This window comes from Sinocyclocheilus grahami, unplaced genomic scaffold (assembly GCF_001515645.1).
Source record: "Sinocyclocheilus grahami isolate Dianchi unplaced genomic scaffold, SAMN03320097.WGS_v1.1 scaffold576.1, whole genome shotgun sequence".
Lineage (NCBI taxonomy): Eukaryota > Metazoa > Chordata > Actinopteri > Cypriniformes > Cyprinidae > Sinocyclocheilus > Sinocyclocheilus grahami.
In genome coordinates, this window is record NW_015505755.1 from 626,551 (window position 1) to 653,582 (window position 27,032).

At 36.9% G+C, this 27,032-nt stretch overlaps 2 protein-coding genes across 9 annotated transcripts in view; one reads left to right on the forward strand and one right to left on the reverse strand.

Annotated features, from left to right (window-relative positions):
* Positions 1-8,099, forward strand: part of igf2bp2b (insulin-like growth factor 2 mRNA binding protein 2b) — a 38,175-nt gene extending 30,076 nt beyond the window's left edge. For 6 of the 7 annotated variants that reach the window (XM_016239886.1, XM_016239892.1, XM_016239888.1 and 3 more), the window contains 6 exons: positions 99-215; positions 870-944; positions 1,089-1,220; positions 4,115-4,228; positions 5,458-6,359; positions 7,898-8,099. In XM_016239886.1, the coding sequence (XP_016095372.1) occupies positions 99-215; positions 870-944; positions 1,089-1,220; positions 4,115-4,228; positions 5,458-5,556 (537 nt within the window). In that variant the 3' untranslated portion in view covers positions 5,557-6,359; positions 7,898-8,099. Of the gene's footprint in view, positions 1-98; positions 216-869; positions 945-1,088; positions 1,221-4,114; positions 4,229-5,457; positions 6,580-7,897 lie in introns of those variants that run through there. The other variant, XM_016239887.1, reaches the window with a different exon arrangement.
* An 8,242-nt stretch (positions 8,100-16,341) lies between these two features.
* On the reverse strand, positions 16,342-26,700 carry LOC107556698 (transmembrane protein 41A-B). 2 transcript variants are annotated; one of them, XM_016239866.1, is made up of 5 exons: positions 26,400-26,700; positions 19,052-19,202; positions 18,558-18,719; positions 16,966-17,104; positions 16,342-16,806 (listed from the first exon to the last, which is right to left on the reverse strand). In XM_016239866.1, exons 1-5 carry the CDS (start codon positions 26,549-26,551, stop codon positions 16,577-16,579), a joined length of 834 nt encoding a protein of 277 aa, XP_016095352.1. In that variant the 5' UTR covers positions 26,552-26,700; the 3' UTR covers positions 16,342-16,576. The 2 variants fall into 2 exon arrangements, with proteins under 2 accessions (XP_016095352.1, XP_016095353.1); XM_016239867.1 differs by lacking the exon at positions 18,558-18,719.
* Positions 26,701-27,032: the final 332 nt, after the last annotated feature.

Genomic DNA, 27,032 nt, shown 5'->3' on the forward strand with positions numbered 1-27,032 from the left:
CTTGACTCCTGCCAGTACCCACTGTATATATATATATATATATATATATATATACATACTTGACTGGCAGGAGTCAAGGCTGTCTGTGTGTGTTTCAGACTGCTGAACAGGAAGTGGTGTACCTCTTCGTTCCCACTCCAGCAGTAGGAGCTCTCATTGGGAAGAAAGGGCAGCACATTAGAGAGCTGGCACACTATGCTGGAGCCTCAATAAAAGTGAGCCACTTCTGATTCCCACTGCAGTTCACTCTCTCATTGGGAACATTATCCAGTTTGAAACATAGCATGAATGAAAGAATGGTTTGGACCAGATTGTATCCTAAGGCTTGTTATTCAGAAATAAGAAAACCTTGGTGTTTTTTACAGTTTTGGGCCAGCTGATGGAACTGCTAGTTTTACCAGTGCTGCATTTTACTCAAAATCTTACATTTGTTGATTTAGATGTGTTTTTGTTCCTTGCAAACTTTTTGAATTCTAAATGATTTATTGTGAATTCTGCTGAATTCTGCTCCAAGGTAAGCTGATTGACAGTTGTCGTTTTGTCTAAATTATAACTTGTGATTAGAAAAAAGTTCATTCAATTGTGTTCGTTTTCCAGCAAAAGTGTATTGTAGTATAATGTAGACTTGAGGTGTATACACTGTAAAAAGTGATGACCTGCAATTGTTATATTAAAGGGCTATTTCTAACTGGCATTAATCTAAAATTGAGTTTTACTGGTATATATTGATGTATATAGGTTGGTTCATTAAAATACTACATTTTTTCTGTCTATTAAGGTATCACTCAGACTTTTAGCAATTTAAGTTGTCTTTTGTATTTAAATCAAGACAGAATGGAAAAAGAAAGTGGTGTTTTTTGTCACTGCAGATTGCTGCACCAGACAATCCTGATGATCCTGAGAGGATGGTCATCATCACTGGACCACCAGAGGGTCAATTCAAGGTAAAAGCCATAATTCAGTCATCTGATCTTCAGGGGACGGATTCCATTAGGCAGGACCCAGGGTGTTTTTTTCCATCGATCTCTGTATTCACCCCTCATTTCTCCTTTACTCATTTCTGTATGCGTGTGTGTGTGTGTCTGTAGGCACAGGGGAGAATATATGGGAAGTTGAAAGAGGAGAATTTTTTCACAGCTAAGGAAGATGTGAAGTTGGAGGCACATATAAAAGTGCCTCTGACCGCTGCTGGACGAGTCATCGGGAAGGGTGGCAAAACGGTATGTGTGCTTGCTTTGTGTACATGTGATTGGATCACCAAAGACAGATGTTAAAACCATGTGTAAACACACAAGTCAAGTGAGACAGATTGATTTTTACACCTGGTAGTAACATGTCCCTTGAGATCAGATTTTCAAGGAACTATAACTGAATGTTACTTTGTGTAGAAAAAGTGCAGAAAAGTAAAAATAAGCACACAAAGTCAGTAAAAATTGCTTTCAAATGCGACAAGTTTCTTCTTGGTGGAAGAAAGTTTCTTCTTCTGGTCTCCCAGACCGAGTGTCAGTCTCTCTTGCTGCATTTACACTGCAAGTCTTAAAGGGGTCCTATGATGCTTTTTTAAAGATCAATATTTTGTGTATTTGGTGTAACAGAATATGTTGACATGCTTTAATGTTCAAAAATCACATTATTTTTCAAATACTGTACATTATTGTAGGTCCTATATGCCCCGCCTCTCTCAAACTTCGTTTTCTACAAAGTCCCTCCTTCCGACAAGCGCAGTCTGCTCTGATTGGTCCAGCTGACCCAGTGCATTGTGATTGGCCGAACACCGCAAGCTCTCGTTGGAAATGTAACGCCCCTACCATAATCGCTACTCTCAAGCTTCATCTTTCAAAATAAATGTAAAGACAGAGCCCGAAAGGGGAACAGAGTCCCGTGCGTGACAGACACAGTGATGAAGCTGGTATGTGTTTGCAGTACACAAGCCATGGTTAAGACAGCTGACTCCACTGTGATGTGACCCTGTCTCTCTCTCTCTCTCTCTATCTATCAAACGCGTGCGCGCGCACACACACACACACACACACACACACACACTTACAAAACAGTAGCTGATTCAGAAGCGCCAGATTGTCATAGCAAAGTCAGAATTGCCTCCTCTCCTAGGTTCACGAAACGGTCGTCAATAAAATGCATTGCTGTTCTGTTGTAAGTAATCTTAAAGATTCCTAAATGCATCTACTTCTGGAAGGCCAAATAAAGTGCTTTTGCTTTCACCTAGAAACACACAGCGTCTCCCTGACATGGCTGCTTCAATACTAACTGCGGTTACTGAAACCACGCCTTCTTTCTTTGCGTGCACATTTGGGTGGCATTATGCAAATATTTCCACATAGTGAGGTAGATATGTGGGGGCGTGTTAGAACGAGCCGTTTTAGGGGGGCGTGGCAGAGTCTTAACTTTGATAAAGAATATCTCTTTGGTTTTGAGACTTTAGTCTTTGCTACTTCAGGGATCTTATCTATGCACAATCAGCTTGTAACACTCCAAAGAGAAAGGAAAACTTGAAATCGCATCATATGACCCCTTTAATGCACAGATTCGATCTCTTGACCATATCCAAATTTTTTGACCCGCCTGTTTATATTCACTTTAGACAAGACTGATATCTGTATCTGTGTTTAAATTAATTCCCACCCAAAAGGATTGTCTACAGTTATCGCTTTACTATGCAAATGGTAGACTTTTGGGTTTGAATGGCCGTGCAATTAAAATTGATATAATTCACGTCGAGTGGCTGTCATGAAGGTTTTGCTGCACAAAATCTGACTGAATGGATAAATAACGGAAAATAGCAGTAATTTTCATTTGTTAGGCTATGTTTTATCTACAGTTTGATAGAGGTAGAATTATTTAGTGAAGTAAAGTAGCACCAAGATGATATTTATTGTAATGAATTTGAATGAATTGAGAGAGAAAACGCGCGATTCTAGTAGGGTAAAACGTAATCCCACTTTCGAAACGGTATGTTTTGCCCTGCCGTTAGCTGAGGCTGTGTGTGAACAAGTTGCCCGCCAGTGCACCTGCCTATAAATCGGCCTAATTTGCAGCACAATCGGCCAATGGGATTAATTAATATGCCAAAATCAATCGGTCGATCGGTCGACCTCTAGTGCATACAGCACACCGGCATTAAAACACAATCTTTATGGGCAAACGTGTCGCTCTCGCATTGGGAGTTCTGCGGGGAATCAGATATGTGTGTTTAGACGTAGGTCGTATGTCCAGATATTGCATATGTATCTGATGTCAAAACACATTTGTAAGTGGCTCAGATTGGATGTGAAAAAATCAGATCTCATGCAGATTTTTGTGTTTACACGTGTGCAACAAATTCCGATCTGTGTCAAAAAAATCTGATTTTTAGTGCCAGTGTAAATGCAGCCACAGTCCTCTCAGCTACTGTGGTTGACAAGTGGATGATGAACCCAAGTGTAGAAAAGGATGGATGACAAGACAATCTTGAATAAGTGTCTCTCCAAAAAATCTTTACAAATTTGTCTTTTTGTAAATACAACAAAATATTCCATTAAAAGATCTTTCAAAAGAACTGAAGATGGTTCAAACTAAAATATTCCCTTCATACAAAAAACGAGCCTCAAAAGTAACAAAGAGTCCCAGTAAACAACAACATAAAATATAGCGTAAGTGGTCAAAAGATTTAAACTGTGAATGAACTTTTCTGGAAAACCACGCAGAGAGGGCTCAAGACTGAACAAAGGCAAAAGAGTGAGACAGAGCTTAAGTAAGGCCAAAAACAGGTGAACACAAATCTTTCTGATTAATGACAGATCTCAGACCTCTCTGGGAACATAGCGTCATCTGTTGGAAAGAAAGAGTTCATGCGTATAGGTTAAACTCTTACATCCAAATTTTAATCCCACCACAAACGGGTTAAACTAAAAAAATAGTCATTTTAGTCAGGTTCTTTCATGGACTAAATTGAATTAGTAAATCTCAGTAATAGGTTGCTGGGCAGCATCATGTAACATCAGGTGTTGTTGGCAACAACTAGGAAACATGGAGCACTGCTCACTTGTGATTGCAGTGTTAATTCCAGGTCTAAATGGGATTAGTGTGTGTGACCTCTGACCTCTTACACCCACAGGTCAATGAGCTGCAGAATCTTACCAGTGCTGAGGTCGTTGTACCACGGGACCAGACCCCAGATGAAAATGATGAAGTGTTTGTTAAGATAATTGGACATTTCTTTGCCAGTCAGGTATGTCATATGTGAATGACATTCTCCTAGACCTTAAACTGTTTGTTTTATTTGAATTTGTCTAAAACACCAGAGTCAAACTAAAGCCCCGTTCGTGATTTATACATCATCTGAAAGTTTAATAAATAAGCATTCCATTGATGTATGGTTTGTTATGATAGGACAATATTTGGCCGAGATACAACTATTTGAAAATATGGAATCTGAGGGTGCAAAAAAAATCTAAATATTGAGGAAAAATGCCTTTAAAGTTGCCCAAAGGAAGTCCTTAGCAACGCATATTACTAATGATAATACATTTTTTATATATTTACGGTAGGAAATTTACAAAATATTACATTAATATCCTAATGATTTTTGGCATAAAAGAAAAATCAATCATTTTGACCTGTACAATGCATTTTTGGCTATTGCTACAAATATACCCGTGCTACTTATGACTGGTTTTGTGGTCCAGGGTCATAATTTAGTCTTTTATTGAAATATAAACATTGATCAGCATGCATACATGGAGCCCATCATATGTGGTAAACAGAAGCTAAACATGCTTTCTTGATGCACAAGAACCATTTGGTGTGCCTTATTTATTTGCACATTGATCACTGTAAGATTAGTTCAATGTGGTGGAAATCGGCTTTCTTTACAACTGCTATTGGTTGTACTGCTCACTTTGTTGAACTTTTGTGACCGATAGTTCCTAAGTTCACCTAGAACCACCCGAGAACAAATATTCAGGTATATATCAATATATCAGTACATTATCATTCATATTAATTATTTTACACTATTGGCAGGTCCTGAATGGTCACAAAGCAACTTCAGCATTACAGTTATTATTCATGAGATTTGTCCTTTGTCATAAGTAGGATTCATAAATGCTTTTTTTTCAATCTTGGTGTCAGCCTGTTACTAAAGTACTGGTACTTTTGAATTTCATGTTTTAGACAATTTAATTGCTTAAACTTCTAGACTGAGACAGGTGTGCTGTGAAAGTAAGACACTTTGAGACACTTCTGATTCCCACTGCAGTTCACTCTCTCATTGTGAACATTAACCAGTTTTGAATGAGGCTTGAATAAAAGAATGGCTTGGACTAGACTGTGTCCTAAGGCGTGTTATTCGGGACTACATATGATTCGTTCAGCTTCTTAAAAATGTAGCTGTTGATATAAATGATATATTTGCATGTGCACTCCAGTCACCTTTGGATACGGTGTGTTTGTTTGCAGACAGCCCAGCGCAAGATCAGGGAGATCATTCAACAGGTCAAACAGCAAGAGCGGAAACACCAACAAATGGTGCCAACACCCTCACAACCGTCAATATGATCAGCAGATGCCAGCAAGCAGCAGCTAATGAATGTAGCTCATGCGAGGACAAATCGAAATTCAAGAACGAATTCAAGAAATTGACGAAGGGAGAGTGAGACAGAGCGGGAAACAGAGAGAGACAGAAGCTGATGAAGAGGACCAGCAGTTTAAAACAACCAAAGAACTTAAAGCACAAAAAAACATTTGGTCATGTGGATATGAATGAAGATGTTCGAGTTTGTTACCAGGTCAGAGATCTTTTTTATAAAGACGGACCTGATATTTCATATTGAGCTCTTTTTATTATTGATTAAGCTGATGTGAACGTATATAGAGGATTTGTGCACTGTGAAGTAGACTGCTGGATGAGGTGAATGCACACTGCAGGTAGATTTCATAGGGACTTGCAGGTCTAAATGTGCACTAGATCTACTAATTTATTAAGAGCAAATGTTAATAAGATTCTAAAAACAATTTTATAGGTTTATTCAACAGAATGTTCTTTGGAAACTCATTGCAGGCTATTTAATGCGAGTAATCAGATTTGTTTGTTGATCTTCTCTAGTAACTAAAATCATTAAGTGATCTCACCAAGGAACGTACATAATGTAAAAGACTGCTATGTGCCAGCATTTCACTTCCAGTTCCTCTTTACCACTGCTGAGTCTGAGCGTTTCTCCTCTGCTTGCTGCCCTGTTCTCTTTTCTCTCTTTTTAAAAAAAATAAATAAATTTGTTTCCCTGTTACCGACTTATTCATCACACAAAATAAGAGCTGTCTGTGTGCCAACTGTAAAGAAAAAAAAAAGTCTCTAAACAGAGGTTGATCTAGATCATCTTACTTTGGGAATCTAATGTTGATATCCTGTACTGCCCACGAATGATATTAAACGCTCTTAATATTACCTTACACTACCATTCAAAAAGTGACTACTTTTCTGATCAAATGTGACTAATGACATTTCTAATATTGCAAAAGATCTCTATTTCAAATAAAAAAAACTTTTCTATTCATCAAAGAATCCTGAAACAAGTATCATGGTTTCCACAAAAAATATGAAGCAGCACAACTGATTTCAACATTGATAATAATACGTTTCTTGAGCAGTAAATCAGCTGCTCAAATAAATGCAACTTTCTCATCAATTAAATGTAGCCTTGGTGAAAAAGACTTCTTTCAAAAACATGAATCAATCTTACCAAACCCGAACTTTTGAATGGTAGTGTACGCACTTGAAAAGCTGAATTTCTTGTGCAATCGGCACCTGGTCTGTAGGTCCTGTAACAGGAGCACATGGGAGTCCTTTTAGGCCTTCCTGACTCTAATGAATGTATATGATGCAAATGCCTTCTGCAAACATGTACTTTCTGTGTTGCAAACATTCTCTTTTCCCCCTCTGATTTCATGTGCTTAGATGAGTGCATATCTTCTCCTGCAAGTGTGTGTTTGCAGTAGGGAATGTATGCATAGTCAGAGACAACATAAATATCTATAAAAGCGTTTTTGACAAAAGAGTCAAGCAAAGTCAAGACAAAGTGGTTTTTTGTTTTTGCAAAAAGATTTCCCATTTTTTCGTAATATATAAAGGTGATGTGATTGGTGAAGGATAACATCATTAGCCTTTCGGATGTGCATCATTAAAGGCTTAATGGAATTTTTTTTTTATTATGTACTGTATATAGGTGACATGCACAAAGTACAGTTAATAAAATATTGGTTTCAGTATTTCTTGACTGATCAAATGCAAACAGCCAGTCATAGAGCGTAACATTGATAGTAAGCAACTGATGCAACCATGATTGAGACATGAAAATGATATATTGAAAGTCCATGCAGCTTTGTGTGAAGCAGTACAATATAACAGTCTACCTCAAGAACAGGGTACCTCAGTCTGAATTTGTATACCTTATGAAGCTCTCAAACTTAGAGCATTTTTTATTTTTTTAAATAAAAGCACACAAAGAGGAAAAAAAGGTTTAGTGCAAGGCACCAACACGGCTTGCTTGTTCTTGCGAAAGGTTTCAGGACCCTGCATCAGAAACTGATTGTTGCTTTATGGACCGTTTGACTTAAATGAGCTCTTGAGGTCAATACAACTCTTGGGCAACTATACATTTGTGTTGACAGTGCTTTGCTTCTTGCAGTTTATGTTTGTACTGAAATAATTGTCTTGACAGATATATAGTGTCTAAGAATACAGCTCAATCCAACCATATGCAGTGTTCTTCAACCTGTATAGGGACATTTAAAAGACATTATCTTTGTTACTCTGTTACAAATGGCTTGGTAATTTTTCTCTGTTTTGGAGGTCATATCAGATGAGATGGTCAGTTTTGAATTTTATTCTCTCTAAACAGAGGTTGATCTAGATCATCTTACTTTGGGAATCTAATGTTGATATCCTGTACTGCCCACGAATGATATTAAACGCTCTTAATATTACCTTACACTACCATTCAAAAAGTGACTACTTTTCTGATCAAACGTGACTAATGACATTTCTAATATTGCAAAAGATTTCTATTTCAAATAAAAAAAACTTTTCTATTCATCAAAGAATCCTGAAACAAGTATCATGGTTTCCACAAAAAATATGAAGCAGCACAACTGATTTCAACATTGATAATAATACGTTTCTTGAGCAGTAAATCAGCTGCTCAAATAAATGCAACTTTCTCATCAATTAAATGTAGCCTTGGTGAAAAAGACTTCTTTCAAAAACATGAATCAATCTTACCAAACCTGAACTTTTGAATGGTAGTGTACGCACTTGAAAAAGCTGAATTTCTTGTGCAATCGGCACCTGGTCTGTAGGTCCTGTAACAGGAGCACATGGGAGTCCTTTTAGGCCTTCCTGACTCTAACGAATGTATATGATGCAAATGCCTTCTGCAAACATGTACTTTCTGTGTTGCAAACATTCTCTTTTCCCCCTCTGATTTCATGTGCTTAGATGAGTGCATATCTTCTCCTGCAAGTGTGTGTTTGCAGTAGGGAATGTATGCATAGTCAGAGACAACATAAATATCTATAAAAGCGTTTTTGACAAAAGAGTCAAGCAAAGTCAAGACAAAGTGGTTTTTTGTTTTTGCAAAAAGATTTCCCATTTTTTCGTAATATATAAAGGTGATGTGATTGGTGAAGGATAACATCATTAGCCTTTCGGATGTGCATCATTAAAGGCTTAATGGAATTTTTTTTTTATTATGTACTGTATATAGGTGACATGCACAAAGTACAGTTAATAAAATATTGGTTTCAGTATTTCTTGACTGATCAAATGCAAACAGCCAGTCATAGAGCGTAACATTGATAGTAAGCAACTGATGCAACCATGATTGAGACATGAAAATGATATATTGAAAGTCCATGCAGCTTTGTGTGAAGCAGTACAATATAACAGTCTACCTCAAGAACAGGGTACCTCAGTCTGAATTTGTATACCTTATGAAGCTCTCAAACTTAGAGCATTTTTTATTTTTTTAAATAAAAGCACACAAAGAGGAAAAAAAGGTTTAGTGCAAGGCACCAACACGGCTTGCTTGTTCTTGCGAAAGGTTTCAGGACCCTGCATCAGAAACTGATTGTTGCTTTATGGACCGTTTGACTTAAATGAGCTCTTGAGGTCAATACAACTCTTGGGCAACTATACATTTGTGTTGACAGTGCTTTGCTTCTTGCAGTTTATGTTTGTACTGAAATAATTGTCTTGACAGATATATAGTGTCTAAGAATACAGCTCAATCCAACCATATGCAGTGTTCTTCAACCTGTATAGGGACATTTAAAAGACATTATCTTTGTTACTCTGTTACAAATGGCTTGGTAATTTTTCTCTGTTTTGGAGGTCATATCAGATGAGATGGTCAGTTTTGAATTTTATTCTAACCGTATTTGTGTGAGGTTTTAGTATAGGAATAATCGACAGTTTACTGCTGAATATTAGCATAATGATATTAGGCACGTTTGAATTTAATCTTTTCAATTTGGAATCTGTAGTAAGTTTTTGCTGTGTCAAATGGGAGGGATGTCCAGCTGAAGACCATCTCTTCTCATATCATTTACAAAGACAACATGTACATGAAACCTGATTTTTGGCGTATTACTTCTGTTGCTGTCTCTGTGTCCATTTCTCTTCACATTCTACCATGTTCAAAATGTCTTTATTGACCACTTGTACCGTGAATACTTCTGGGTGTTTGATAAGCCTGTCCCTTTAATCCTTATTTGAGATGAGCTTCTGATATTAACTTAAAGTATGTAAACTATGGGCTCTAGACAAGTGTGGGTGAGTTTGGGGACAATAGGAGTGTGAGAGAACAATCATGAATACACATCTGTTTTTATGTTTTCTGGGAGGGTCTCACTACTTTTTACATGGATATGAGCAATAAAGAGTCTTTAAAACAATGTTTTTTCCCTTCATCTTTATATCAATACATCAAGTTTACTTGTGTCAGCAATAGCTTAAAGATTCTGTGGAAGCTTGTTTCCGCCACAGGATAAAAAAATCTAAAAAGGTAATTGATCATTTTTATCTCATAATTCAGACCTTCCCCCCACAATTCTGAGTTTATATCTCACAAATATGGCTCGTTTTTCTCGAAATTGTGAAGAAAAACGTGAAGAAACTCAGAATTCTGACTTTTTTTTCCACTTGCAATTTTAAGTCTGAAATATCAAGCGTAGCGTTAGTTCTGGCAGGTCACGTTAGTCAAGCTCGCATCAGCTGACTCTCAGCTGATCCCCATCAACCTATGGGAATACGACACCTATCTAAGCATTCATATATAAGGTCCCTCAGTATTATCAGCAATTTTCGCATTGCTCAATAGCTGATTACCCTCCTCCATCCCCAGCTCCTCCTCTGTCAGTAAGGAGTCAGCCCTCTGATTATCATTTGAATCAGACTAATTCTAAAATGTGTACATAAAATTATTGAACTTTAACGATATCTGCAATACATTTATGTTGGTTCTGTTCCGTTTACCTTGGGGGGGGTTATCCCTGCTCTCATCCATGCTAGGCTGCATGGATGCGCAGGGAGTTCTTGCCCAGAACAGAACCATACCGCCTATCCAAACTGTATGCTAATTGTCAATCATCTTTGACGATAGTGGTCCTGACAGAACTACATTTATCTCACAGTTCTGATTTTTTTTTCTTGCAATTGCAAGTTTATATCTCACAATTCTAGTTTATCAGAACTGCAAGTTTATGCAATTATTTTTTATCTCAAGCAATGTCTGAATTGTGAGATAAAAAGTCACAGTTACCTTTATTTATTTTTTATCTTTTTATCTCAATGGGCTTCCGTTAGATTCTGAATGCTAAAGGGAAACCTTGATGTCTGTTGGAATATATGATTACATAATTACATAATATATTGCAATATTCTTATCCTGCAGTTATACAACTTATTAACGTGTTTTTACCTGTAAGTAGCTCGGCATTGATTATGCACCTGTAGAACTCTGTAGAAATAGTTTGGCTAATGCTTTCAGCTGCCAATATAGTATAATTATCTCTCTCATTTCAGCAATTTGACCATGTATAAATCCATTCCACATTTCCACACAGTCTGTGGCTGCATATACTGTAAGTTACAATAAGATGTTAAATTGTTTCAAATATTTTTTTATTATTATATTATTAAACCTTTTGAAGAACTTCTTAATTGTGAACAGCAGTTAAAACGTGGTTATAACAGAATTATAAATTCCAAGTGCTCAAACAACAGTTTTCAATGCAAAAACTAAACCTTAATCTGTACACAACAACATCTGTACACGTTAAGACATTGATTTATTTTTCCATATGTGACTCAAAACAGGAGAGCTTCTGTAATGCAGTAATTATTCAAGTAGCACCTATAGATGCAATTCATGAAATTGCATATTGAAATGGAAATTTAGTTTTTAAAGGATACATATCATATTCACCATAGAAACAGCACTAGAATGTAGTCCAAAACAGGTCATTAGTACATTACATTTAGTCATTTAGCAGACGCTTTTATCCAAAGCGACTTACAAATGAGGACAATAAAAGCAGTCAAAACTAACAAAAGAGCAACAATATACACTCGGTTAGCCTAACGCAGTACACGTAGCAAAGTGTACACACACAAACAAAGAAAAACAAGTAGATGGAATAGAAAGAAATAGAAAGCGAGTGTTTGTTTTTTTGTTGTTGTTTTTAAATAAAGAATACAAAAAAAAGATCAATATAGATAAAATAGAATAGAAAGTGTTAGAGTTAGAGGGTCAAATAAAGGTGGAACAGATGTGTTTTTAGTCATTTCTTGAAGATGGTTAAGGACTCAGCTGCTCGGATTGATTTGGGCAGGTCATTCCACCAGGAGGGAACAGTTAATGAAAAAGTCTGTGAAAGTGATTTTGTGCCTCTTTGAGATGGCACAATAATATGCCATTCACTTGCAGAACGCAAGCTTCTAGAGGGCACATAACTCAGTCCATGCAGCTTTGTGTGAAGCAGTACAATATAACAGTCTACCTCAAGAACAGGGTACCTCAGTCTGAATTTGTATACCTTATGAAGCTCTCAAACTTAGAGCATTTTTTATTTTTTTAAATAAAAGCACACAAAGAGGAAAAAAAGGTTTAGTGCAAGGCACCAACACGGCTTGCTTGTTCTTGCGAAAGGTTTCAGGACCCTGCATCAGAAACTGATTGTTGCTTTATGGACCGTTTGACTTAAATGAGCTCTTGAGGTCAATACAACTCTTGGGCAACTATACATTTGTGTTGACAGTGCTTTGCTTCTTGCAGTTTATGTTTGTACTGAAATAATTGTCTTGACAGATATATAGTGTCTAAGAATACAGCTCAATCCAACCATATGCAGTGTTCTTCAACCTGTATAGGGACATTTAAAAGACATTATCTTTGTTACTCTGTTACAAATGGCTTGGTAATTTTTCTCTGTTTTGGAGGTCATATCAGATGAGATGGTCAGTTTTGAATTTTATTCTAACCGTATTTGTGTGAGGTTTTAGTATAGGAATAATCGACAGTTTACTGCTGAATATTAGCATAATGATATTAGGCACGTTTGAATTTAATCTTTTCAATTTGGAATCTGTAGTAAGTTTTTGCTGTGTCAAATGGGAGGGATGTCCAGCTGAAGACCATCTCTTCTCATATCATTTACAAAGACAACATGTACATGAAACCTGATTTTTGGCGTATTACTTCTGTTGCTGTCTCTGTGTCCATTTCTCTTCACATTCTACCATGTTCAAAATGTCTTTATTGACCACTTGTACCGTGAATACTTCTGGGTGTTTGATAAGCCTGTCCCTTTAATCCTTATTTGAGATGAGCTTCTGATATTAACTTAAAGTATGTAAACTATGGGCTCTAGACAAGTGTGGGTGAGTTTGGGGACAATAGGAGTGTGAGAGAACAATCATGAATACACATCTGTTTTTATGTTTTCTGGGAGGGTCTCACTACTTTTTACATGGATATGAGCAATAAAGAGTCTTTAAAACAATGTTTTTTCCCTTCATCTTTATATCAATACATCAAGTTTACTTGTGTCAGCAATAGCTTAAAGATTCTGTGGAAGCTTGTTTCCGCCACAGGATAAAAAAATCTAAAAAGGTAATTGATCATTTTTATCTCATAATTCAGACCTTCCCCCCACAATTCTGAGTTTATATCTCACAAATATGGCTCGTTTTTCTCGAAATTGTGAAGAAAAACGTGAAGAAACTCAGAATTCTGACTTTTTTTTCCACTTGCAATTTTAAGTCTGAAATATCAAGCGTAGCGTTAGTTCTGGCAGGTCACGTTAGTCAAGCTCGCATCAGCTGACTCTCAGCTGATCCCCATCAACCTATGGGAATACGACACCTATCTAAGCATTCATATATAAGGTCCCTCAGTATTATCAGCAATTTTCGCATTGCTCAATAGCTGATTACCCTCCTCCATCCCCAGCTCCTCCTCTGTCAGTAAGGAGTCAGCCCTCTGATTATCATTTGAATCAGACTAATTCTAAAATGTGTACATAAAATTATTGAACTTTAACGATATCTGCAATACATTTATGTTGGTTCTGTTCCGTTTACCTTGGGGGGGGTTATCCCTGCTCTCATCCATGCTAGGCTGCATGGATGCGCAGGGAGTTCTTGCCCAGAACAGAACCATACCGCCTATCCAAACTGTATGCTAATTGTCAATCATCTTTGACGATAGTGGTCCTGACAGAACTACATTTATCTCACAGTTCTGATTTTTTTTTCTTGCAATTGCAAGTTTATATCTCACAATTCTAGTTTATCAGAACTGCAAGTTTATGCAATTATTTTTTATCTCAAGCAATGTCTGAATTGTGAGATAAAAAGTCACAGTTACCTTTATTTATTTTTTATCTCATGGCAGAAATGGGCTTCCGTTAGATTCTGAATGCTAAAGGGAAACCTTGATGTCTGTTGGAATATATGATTACATAATATTATGTAATATTGCAATATTCTTATCCTGCAGTTATACAACTTATTAACGTGTTTTTACCTGTAAGTAGCTCGGCATTGATTATGCACCTGTAGAACTCTGTAGAAATAGTTTGGCTAATGCTTTCAGCTGCCAATATAGTATAATTATCTCTCTCATTTCAGCAATTTGACCATGTATAAATCCATTCCACATAATTTAGCAGTCTGTGGCTGCATATACTGTAAGTTACAATAAGATGTTAAATTGTTTCAAATATTTTTTTATTATTAATTTTTTCAACCTTTTGAAGAACTTCTTAATTGTGAACAGCAGTTAAAACGTGGTTATAACAGAATTATAAATTCCAAGTGCTCAAACAACAGTTTTCAATGCAAAAACTAAACCTTAATCTGTACACAACAACATCTGTACACGTTAAGACATTGATTTATTTTTCCATATGTGACTCAAAACAGGAGAGCTTCTGTAATGCAGTAATTATTCAAGTAGCACCTATAGATGCAATTCATGAAATTGCATATTGAAATGGAAATTTAGTTTTTAAAGGATACATATCATATTCACCATAGAAACAGCACTAGAATGTAGTCCAAAACAGGTCATTAGTACATTACATTTAGTCATTTAGCAGACGCTTTTATCCAAAGCGACTTACAAATGAGGACAATAAAAGCAGTCAAAACTAACAAAAGAGCAACAATATACACTCGGTTAGCCTAACGCAGTACACGTAGCAAAGTGTACACACACAAACAAAGAAAAACAAGTAGATGGAATAGAAAGAAATAGAAAGCGAGTGTTTGTTTTTTTGTTGTTGTTTTTAAATAAAGAATACAAAAAAAAGATCAATATAGATAAAATAGAATAGAAAGTGTTAGAGTTAGAGGGTCAAATAAAGGTGGAACAGATGTGTTTTTAGTCATTTCTTGAAGATGGTTAAGGACTCAGCTGCTCGGATTGATTTGGGCAGGTCATTCCACCAGGAGGGAACAGTTAATGAAAAAGTCTGTGAAAGTGATTTTGTGCCTCTTTTAGATGGCACAATAATACGCCGTTATTAGTAGTTAGTAGTGTTTTGTAGCTAGAGATGAATGCACATGTGCACATATAACAAAATTGTATATGTTTGACACGGTCAGTTATCAATCCCTGAATGTACTGTGCAAGTCCAGAAGATTTAACCCATCATATAAATTATCAGTGCACAAGGCTATATTTAAAGCATAACACTAACTTGCAAATAAAAAGACATCCTGACAGTAGGATGCATGAGGATAATGAATATAATAATATCTATTTTTTTTTTTATCACTTTAAAATATTTAAAAGGCTTTTTAAAGCCTGGACTCAGTGGTATCCACCTTATTTTTCAGCGCAGAAGTAAGCCCTTTTTTTGTGAATTTGCCAAACTTCTGATTCATTAGCTGGTATAGGAAATAACAAGAAGAATAACTAGTGCCATAGAAGTGCAGTAATTGAAAAACTATTTGTGCTACCAGTGTTTATAATTATTGCAATCTGTTGAAATAATATTACAAGAATGACACGGAAAGCACATTCAAGTTACAAATGGCTGCATTCGCTGTTAAGTTTAAAAAATAAGGTTGGATACAGTATAAGTAAAACTGGAATACTGTTTATACTGGAAAACATGTTTGTATGTAATACATTTTATTAAATCTGCAATTGTTACTTTAAAGAGCTATTTACATTATTTAATCCATAAAAAATAGTTTGTAATAAAGTAATGTATTTAGGTTAATTGAGTGATATTAATATTTTTTTAATGAATAAAGCCAGTTAATTTAAATGTTTCCATTTTTAGGTTACCATTTTATCAGTGTACATTTAGGGGGAAAGTACCTAATCATTAGTTCTATTTTAGTAAGATGTGTAAGCATACTCAAAAACACATAAAACGTACAGTTATTTACAGTTTCTTCAAATAAATAAAGCCATAAACACACATAAAGCGACACACAAACATGGTCATTAAACAGTATCTGACAAACAAGTATTAAAATATTTTTTGCTTCAATAAAACTTAAAAGCTAGGCTGTCAGATTCCCTTTTTTCCCTATAAAATGAGGCAATGTCCAGTGGGTATAGAAAAGAATCACCTTCTTTAAAATAATCACATTTTGTTGCTTTGCAGCCTGAAATGAAGACGGACACCGTTTTTGTTTTATCCAGCTGTATTTACTCAGTGCAACTTACAACATCCAAGTGAAAGACAGCTGGATAAAACAAAAAAGTGTCTGTCCATCTTCAATTCAAGCTGCAAAGCAACAAAATGTGATTATTTTAAAGGGGTGATTCTTTTCTATACCCACTGTAACATGTCAGCAAACTAATTGTGTTCTCTTTAAAGACATTAATAGTCTCTTCTTTTGTGCTTTATCATCATTATAGACATTCAATAATTGTATTTCTGTCCATGTCAGTTTCACTCTGCATTCAGATATTCATAAGCAAATCCTCAACTGTGACTCCAGACCAATGATCAGTCCCATATTAACAGACTGCAGTCTCCTCTTCTGTCTGTCTTTGGGTCATCTAGTCTTGCGATCATTCAGGACTTTTTGGTGTCCATTGGCCTCCAGGCCATCAAGTTTGAGGTGGGCCTGGCTGTAGCGGCGGATCAGAGCTCCGGGAAGTAGAGACACACAGGCGATCAACAGGAGCTGCAGCAGGGTGCCCCACGAAAAGATGTCATCCAAAGAGTGGATCTCAGACAAGATGGCACCCGTACGGACACAGATAAAATTATAAGGGATTAGACCTGGGGAGAAAATAAGCCTTTGAGATCATGAGGGTTGTTTTTCAAGATCAAAATGGAATTATTAGGAAACTTTAGGGGGGGAAAACAATGCAGAATTGCAATGGAGTGCATAACATAAAAATACATGAATGTATATCTGAACATGTACTGTAAGCTCACCAATGAGGATGGAGAAAAAGAATATGGGGATGGGGATGTTGAGGATTGGAGAGGTGACATTCAGAAACCAGTTTGGCGTCATGGGAAAGAACCGCAGAAAGAGCAAGAAGAAGAACAAACTACTCCTGTTCTTTTCCACCTAATAGAGAGAGATTCATCATGTGCTCATATTGCATTAAGTTTCAACTCCAAAGTTTTATAACAGATGAAAATAATGATTATGATCAGGGTTGCCAAATTGGGCTACTTTAAAAAAAAAAATCACCACAAAGTATGCCTTACAAATAAAATTTGTAAAATAAAACTTGATTTTGTAAACTTGTTCAAATATATTATAGTATATAATATACAGTACTTTATGTACTAAGTATACTAAAATCAATATACTAGTAGTATACTTACATTTACAGTTAGACATTTAGCAGATTTGTAAGTGTACTATTTCATTTTTTAGTGTACTTTAAGCATAACAGAAGTCAACTTTAAGTACACAACTAATTTAAATCTAAGGGGTTTTGTCCAGTATTGTAAATATACTGTGAACTATAAGTGAATGTTATACTGTTTACTAGTTATATACATCTAGCCCACTTTGTAGTATACTCTCTCAGTAAACTGATTCACTGAAAGTGTCATAGTTTTTATGCTGCAATTTTCTTTAAGTGAGCTCAACATTTTATGGTTTATCTTGAAAGAAATGAAATCAGCCAAATGTTTATCTGTTTATACTGTGTACAAAAAAGATCAGGTTTAGTTCCACCTATGTACTAATTACTCTAAGCTATTCCACCCAAACCTGACTTGTTACTTCATTAGTAACATAAGAATGAACTTCATAAGTCAAGCCAAGTTGAATAGTAGAACACTAATACTGAATATTATTGTTAGTAGTAGTAGTAGTAAATCTCAAACTAAAGATTAGGTACAAACGTAAGCCTAGTATACTTTTCTGCTTAATATATGTATAAACCAAGTACACTTATGCATAATATTAAGTATACCTCTGATAAGTACATAAAAAGTAGACTGAACGTATCTTATTTTAGTTTAAAAGAAGTATAATAGAAGCACACTTTAATAAACTTTATTATTATTATTAAAGCCTGTTCACACCAAGAACAATAACTGTAAAGATAACAATAACCATAACTATATTAGCATCCACAACAAGGTACTATACAGTTCTGTTTATTACTATGTGCTACAATTATGTTTAAATGCTTGAGCTCTAAAGCATTAAAAATTGATTCAGAATTGTTCATCAGCTGGTAAAAAAAATCTTTAAAATAGTTCTATATCTTTACTCTGTGTTGTTATTATTTTAAAAACGGTATCTTTATTATTATTATAGTTATCCTTCTTGGTGTGAACAGGCATTATAGGATACAATTTTTCAGTTTACACATTCACTTGGAATCAAACCCATAACCTTGGCATTGCTAGCACTGTATGCTACTGTTTAGGCTATAGTACATGTAGATTATAAACAAACAAAATGCAAAGTCATAAATACAGTCACTGACTACATTCATAGAACATTCATTAACATAAATCCCTCTATCATGTTCTCATGATACCTAGAGGCAACTCACCATTCTCTGTAGCATCGCCACCTTCTCAGGGAAGAGCCTGACGATGTGGCGCTTGCCAAATGTACGGGACAGCAGGTAGCAGTTGGTGGAACCCACTGTAGTCAAAGTGCAGGCGATGAGGATTCCATGCCACGGCCCAAACAACGCCCCCGCCAGCATGTTCTAGACATGACAGGAAAGATTGACAGTGAAAGTTGTTTTATTAGGTCATTAGCTACATAGTCAATATTGTATATAAACATTGTGTGTGTGTGTGTGTGTGTGTGTGTGTGTGTGTGTGTATCTCACATTTTGTGGGTATAGTGGGTATACTTTAAAATAATCACATTTTGTTGTTTTGCAGCCTGACATGAAGATGGACTTTTTTGTTTTAGCCAGATGTATTTACTCAGTGCAACTTATAACATCCAAGTGAAAGATATAACACCAACATGTCATAATAATAATAAAAAAACAGAATCACTGAGTTGGTCTAGTAGACCTCTTTTACCAACCAAAAAGGATGAGCCTGGAATGGCGAAGGACTGCTTGTAGAGGTAGGCACTGCAAAAGAGGATGAACACATAGCCAGTGTGTTCTGTCTTATAGAACTGCAACAGCTCGGCTAGTTCCCTCAACTCGTCCAGATCAGACGGGAACTTCAACCTGGAGAAAACATAAGAAATGATGGAATCAGTAAAATAATGGCACTGAACTTGTAAGATTCTCTTGTAATTTCTAACAGACTGGAGAGTGGCTGTTTTCTTCCCATCAACCAAATTGCTTACCTTACAAAAATCAGCACTAAAGAGACTGTTTTGTAGGAGGACAAGGGTTTTAATCAATGGATTCATTGAGTGGATACTGTGGTCTTTAGTAATATGACTTGAGCATAATGATCTGAAAAAGCCCTCTGTTACCTTCTGGTGAGACTCTGTACTGCAAAAAGTGGTGACCTGCAACTGTTACATTAAAGAGATACAGGTTTTTGTACATGATTCAATCTATGTAAAGTAGTTTTGGTGGTATACATTAATGTTTTAGGTTGATTCAGTGATATTAAATCATATTTTTGACTTTAGTAAAACTTTTTTCAGTGATTTTACAAGTGCCTAAATTTTGAGTGGGTAATAAAATACTCTCTGAAATCAGACATGACAAATCTCATATGCCTCTTTTACATTCTGATAATTAATAAAAAGAGTGAATAATTTAGACCAGGGTTTTCAACAAGGGTAAGGGGTCATTTTTGGATGAACTGTCTTATCTAATTTCATTTAAATGTTTCTTTTTTTCTTACATATTAAAATGTATTACATAAAATTAGAAAGTACATGACTATTCAATTATATCAATAACAATTATTTAAATGGCTGTGGAATGTAAGCATCACAATAAACTACTGTATATAAATACATTATAGTACTATTAATACATACTGTAAAAAGTGGTGACCTGCAATTGTTACCTTAAGCTGGCTGCACACTAGACGATTTTCAAATCCTAACCGATTTTAAAACCATGGGAGACCACAGACAAGAAGACAGTTCAACAGATTTTAGCTATATAATCCTCTGAACGCACACACTAGGTGATTCGACCAGACCATGAGACCACACGCTTGATGATTGTAGGAACGATTTCACAGTGACACGTGATCTCACGGACACTCGCGAAATCAAACGTCACTAGAGAAGAAAAACTAATAGAGGACAATCAATGTTGTCAGCTGACTCTCCCGCATGCGTTCTGTTTCACAGTGAAAAACAAAGTATAGAAAAGAATATGGGTGATGTTCTCTGCTTTCATGGCATGTTTCAGAGATTGTCTTATGTTTGTGGCTGCCAGGTTTCAGCTATAGAAGCACGCAACATCCGGTAAGAGACGCTTGCTTGCTCTCATTGGCTATCGCGGGTATCACGTCATGTCCGGTTCAGACTACACGATTTTATCTCGATTTTGCCACGATTTGCTTGACGTAGGTTGTCATGGGGATTCGTAAACGACAATGGGCATCGGGACGCAAGATTCCATCGATTCACATAGTGGACGACAACCGATTCCGCATCTGCGATGCTTCACGACAGAAAGACTAGCATGTTTTTTTCCATCGTCCACGACGAGTTCCGTCACATTGGTGACGTTGACCAATAGCAGCACAGAAGCTCTTTCGGTGATGTTCTCTGCTTTCATGGCATGTTTCAGAGATTGTCTTATGTTTGTGGCTGCCAGGTTTCAGCTATAGAAGCACGCAACATCCGGTAAGAGACGCTTGCTTGCTCTCATTGGCTATCGCGGGTATCACGTCATGTCCGGTTCAGACTACACGATTTTATCTCGATTTTGCCACGATTTGCTTGACGTAGGTTGTCATGGGGATTCGTAAACGACAATGGGCATCGGGACGCAAGATTCCATCGATTCACATAGTGGACGACAACCGATTCCGCATCTGCGATGCTTCACGACAGAAAGACTAGCATGTTTTTTTCCATCGTCCACGACGAGTTCCGTCACATTGGTGACGTTGACCAATAGCAGCACAGAAGCTCTTTCATACACAGTTTTCAAACATGGCGAAAAGGTGCTGCTAGGTGCAATTATGAGATGGAGGAAAGGTTCGTGGAGCTGTGGCAACAGTACTCCTGCCTGTATGATGTGTCATCGAGGGACTACCACGACAGAACAAAGAAAGAACAATGCTGGCGAACTATAGCGGAAGCGCTTCAGCAATGTTTACACTCTTGTTTTCGGAAGTCAGTCGTTAAAGACGGCACACGATGAATGGTCAGGAAGCAACGTGTAGTCTGACATGTTTCTTGTCCACGACACGACAAGATTTTAGGAGTCAGAATCGTGTAATCTAACACAGTGACTATCGTGACCGACAAAAATATTGTGTAGTCTGAACCTGGCATCAGAAGCAGCCCAATCAAGAGTCGTAAATATCGTAAATATGTTTGATATTTATGATTTGAGTTCGGGGACGCTCCATCTCAATCGGGAGCAGTTAAATAATCGTAATGACACCACACACTAGAGGATTTTTTGGAGAAAAAATCACTTGCGACAAGCCGCGAATCGGGCTCCCCCCCGATCGTTTGGGGTTGCAAATCAGGCTTAAAATCCGCCTTAAAATCGTCTACTGTGTGGCCAGCCTTACCTGATTTAAGCCATAAAATTTTGTTTTGCTTTAAATTAACGTATTTAGGTTTAGCCATACTGATAATATATATCTTTTTTATATATATTTTTTTTTTAATAATATTTTTGACTTGAATAAAACCAAGTAACTTCCATTTTTTTTCAGTGAACAACAGACTTGAAATCACCAAAGGGTTTTTAAAAATGGTTGAAGGACCCTGATCAATACAATAGCCTGTCAGCAAGATGAGAAAGACTGAAATCTGCCCTCAGCATGAGTGAAGGAATGAAATATGATACACCAAATGGACGAAAATAGCCTCTCAGCTGTGGAAATGTGCTTGTGTGTGTGTGTGTTTGTGGCTGTACTCGATGGCCAAACTGTTTTAAATGTCTTTAAACACACCTAACATGATCATCAATAAATATGTGGATGTACCACAGACTGAATTTCTCATGTGGTGGTCACAGGGCTATTACCAGCAGATGAATCACATCTTGGGCAGTCGTGAGTAATCTAAGCTCCTTACTGCTGACCAGGGGGTAATTTGGGCACGCAACGGGGCGGTACTCCCCACCCATGTGCCAAAGCAGAGGTCTTGATTTCACATGCGTACCCGGTGTGACGAATATAAACATGTGATATGCTCCATGCTGAGTGCACACTGAGTATGTTCTCACAAGTACAACAATATGAGAGCCTTCAGTGGAGGAGACTGAGCAGACAATAAACAAAACAGTAATAAGCAAAACTACTTTTAAAAGCCATGACATATTCAGCCAATTAAGCCTATTTTTCTTAAAACAGCTTATTTTTATGGCTACAGCACTGTAAAACATGATACATGAACGTTAACACGTTAAAATTCCCCTTCTCTTATAACCATGGGAATTCCCATCCAAAGATTCAAACAGCTTCAGTACATAGGCTACAGCTGTCTCTGCCATCACTGCTGAACAACATGTGAAAAACTTCATCTCAATCTCATCAGCAGATATTTTCCCAGGGTACAGAAGAGTGAGCTAACCAAGAAATGAACCAAGACATACGGGTCACAAGACACTATGGAAAGGTCAGATCTTTGGACGGAATGTGATGATGGTAGACATACAGCAGATCCGTTACCCAATTTGAAACTCCAGTGTCCTTTCCACTGCTTTTGTTATTCTAAATATCTGGGTAAATTCAGAAAGTGACATAAGTGCACAGGGCTTTTGAGACCACTCTGCTCTCCTTTTATTTATTTGTGATTTATTTTAGCTTGTCATGCAAGACAAACATATTAACCATCCAGATATCTCTTTCTTTCCCTCCTCCTCTATATTGCACATCTCAACAAATTCAAGAGGTCCACTCCAGAAGGCAGTTGTCTGATCTTATAACTGTCTCCTCATGTCCTCTGCCAGGCTCCAATTCTGAGACATGACTGCTAATGTTGATTTGCATTCAGAGCAGACAAGGTAATAATTAATAGACAGCTTAATATGTAAATAATAATAATAATAATTATTATAATAATTTTTTTAATATGATATGCTCCAGCATCCCCTGGATTCTACAAAGGACAAGCAGTTTGGAAAATGGCTTGATATTTTTTTTAAAGAAATGAAATTACCAACCCCAAACGTTTGAATGGTACTATATTTGTGTATTTCCTAATAGTGGTATATTTTAAAATGTGGAACGTGTTAGGGCTGTTGTTTTTTGTCTAGTCAATATGCTACACAGGATATTGTTGCACACACACACACACACATATATATAATACAGGACCTACTGGACTATGGCTGGAACAAGGGGTTCTCGGACTCCTTAAAGAGTTAGTTCACCCAAAAATTAAAATTAGGCTGTGTTTTACTCACCCCAGAGCCATCCTAGGTGTATATGACTTTCTTCTTTCAGACGAATCCAGTCGGAATTATATAAAAAATTGTCCTGGCTATTCCAAGCTCTATCATTGCAGTCAGCGGGTGTTGCAGTGCTTTAGTCCAAAAGAAGTGAAATAAAAAGCACCAATTCATAAAAAAAGTGTCTCACACTGCTCCGGGGGGTAAACAAAGGCCTCCTGTAGCGAATCGATGCATTTTTGTAAGGCAAATATCTATACTCAAAACGTAAATAATCACTTTAATCTAGCTTGCGCCAACAGTTGTACACGGCAGCAGTTCCGGGAGCATGACATATGAGTTCAGCGCTGCGCATACATGCCGGTGAGTCTCGTGAAAGCCTATGTTTGTTAACAGGAGCAAAGGAAGCAAAGTTTCCTCACTTTAGCAAAGGAAAACCTGTCTCCTCTTGGCTTATATCGAAACCCTCTGACATTCTTCTTTACTGATCCTCGTTTTGTACTTCTAATTAGTGACCGTTGTTTTGTTTTGATCTCTCTGCTGCGTCACTTCTGAGCAGCGCATACGTCATCCTCCCGAAGCTGCAAATATCTATACTCAAAACGTAAATAATCACTTTAATCTAGCTTGCGCCAACAGTTGTACACGGCAGCAGTTCCGGGAGCATGACATATGAGTTCAGCGCTGCGCATACATGCCGGTGAGTCTCGTGAAAGCCTATGTTTGTTAACAGGAGCAAAGGAAGCAAAGTTTCCTCACTTTAGCAAAGGAAAACCTGTCTCCTCTTGGCTTATATCGAAACCCTCTGACATTCTTCTTTACTGATCCTCGTTTTGTACTTCTAATTAGTGACCGTTGTTTTGTTTTGATCTCTCTGCTGCGTCACTTCTGAGCAGCGCATACGTCATCCTCCCGAAGCTGCTTCCGTGAACAACAGTGAGCAAAAGCTAGATTAAATTGATTATTACATTTTAAATATGGTTATTTTTCTTACAAAAACTCATCGATTCACTACAGGAGGACTTTGTTCACCCCCCGGAGCTGTGTGAGACACTTTTTTTTATGGATGGGCGCTTTTTATTTCACTTCTTTTGGCCTGAAGCACTGCAACACCCGCTGAATGCAATGATAGAGCTTGGAATAGCCAGGACAATTTTTAATCTAACAAAATCAGACTGGATTCGTCTGAAAGAAGAAAGTCATATACACCTAGGATGCCTCGGGTGTGAGTAAAACACAGCCTAATTTTCATTTTTGGGCGAACTAACCCTTTAATTCACTCATTGCATACAGTCGCACACATGCAAAGCAGACAATATCTGAGAACCAGATGCATAATAAGAACTGACTAAGGATCAGGTCCTTTAGGTCCCTACCAAGGAGAAATGAGAGGACAGATGAAACGTTAGAGAAGAAAAATTATTTTGATGTGAGTTGCATGTGAAGAACCTATGATCTGGACATTTCCCAACCCGGGCCCAGAGCTGCTGCTCACACAGTATAAAGTAACGCTGATGAGGAGAGAGCACAGGAGCTGAATGTTCCAGAATATTAGCCACCATCAGAGAATAACTGCCAAAGCTTCTCTCTTTCTACAGTACACGTCCATCTCTCTCTCATTCTCTCAAATTTTATTTCTTATTCTCCCATTACACCTTCTCAGAATTGAGATGAGGGCGTATATGTTATAAATAAACCAATACTGAGTCAAACAGACATGAAGGCAAATAAGGAAGAAATGTGAAATTAATGAAGATAGAGAGAACTAGCCTAATAAAAAAGAGAAAGAGGGAGTTGTTCCACAGGTGAAAGGGAGCGCTGTCACAAACTGCATTTACTGTAGATGCTTCCCTTAGAAACAGTGTGAACTTACTAAATTGCAACATATTTATACATGAGTTTAACGACCATGCATCATCCAATATATTATTAGTTGAAATGTATTATCAGTGGAAATAACTAGAAACATTTTACAGTCCAGTTATAGCACAAATTCACGAAATGGCCATCTTGCTCCACTACCTGAGGCAAGAACCCCCTAGGATGTAATATAAAACACATCAAATATTCTATGTAAATGCATGCTTTTTCACAGTTTAGTTGAATAATTGAATACATGACAGAAAAAAAAGTCAAATAGATTTAACATATTATATAAATAATATATATATATATATATAAACATTTTTAATGAATGTCATATATAGCAACAGACTATGAATTCAGATGGTTGTGGTTAATAAGATTATTGTAATGTTAATAATATTAAACTGTATTAATAATATTAATATTTGAATATAAATGAATTACCTGTCCACAAATAACCATAAAAACTGATTCATGAACGAATCGTTTAGACAGGTCTTGTGATTCACAAAAACGATCTAAACGATTCGTTCGTGAATTAGACTCGATCGTTCATATATCGAGTGAATCTTTAACTTAATAATATCAGTGAGAGATGTGAACCAGTTCAACCTTTTAAGTAAAAAGAACTAATGAAAACACCGATTCATTCACAAGTCGGAAGTAGCACAAGAAACATCAATAGCTACCAAGTTTCGCCTTAAAATTGAATTTAATTGTATTTAATTATGTAGCCTACGTTGTGTATGTTCACCTGAAATAATTTCCTATTTTTTCATTTGTTATTTCAGTTACTATCAGCACGCGTAAGATTATTAAAATAACATATTCAGATGTTTGGCTTACCTGTAGGTAAATTGTGTGTTATTAATTAATTACCATTTGACAGTTAATAGAGAATTTAATAGAATTCATTCAGCTACAAACAATAGCATCAGTAGGAACTGCTCACAAAACAAAGTACCAAATATAAGACGCAGCGAGATCTTATTCTAATTATTCTACCTGAGTTCTTCCTCCGGTTCATCGGCAGTGTGTTCAGGTTCCGCGTCGTGAACACGGACGGCACGCGGACCCGGCGGCAGGAACGCGGACAGCAGAGACAAGTAAAAAGTAGCCGCGGCCACCAAGGCAATTAAACCCCAGATTGAGCGCATAGTCCCGGGCTAGATCTGTCTAAAAACGACACAGTTGCACTTGGTGCTACACCTGTTAAATAGCAGATCCGGTCAGTGGGCAGTTTATACATGTTACGTCTCCAGCCCATGGAAGTACGTGGACCTACTGTATTGGAACAATGTGAGTCAGAGTGAAGACCCCCATGAGGGTGGACCTATCTGTCACATGAGACCCCCAAAACGACAAGCCTTTGGTTTTGGGACTCTGGGAACAGTATGTGTAACTTAAAAAAAAAAAAACTTTATATAGAATAATCATTATATTTATGTCATGAGCAGGTCACTGTATTTTATGTTTTTTTTATTTTATGCATTGTGGTTTATTGTTGTGAGCAGGATGGTGTGGTTCAGCTTAGTATTCTTTATTGAAAGAACTGGAAGAGAAAACAGCTGCTGAAAAAATGTCACTGTCACACTGTATTACAATAAAATACATAAATATAACAAAATGTACACAGTA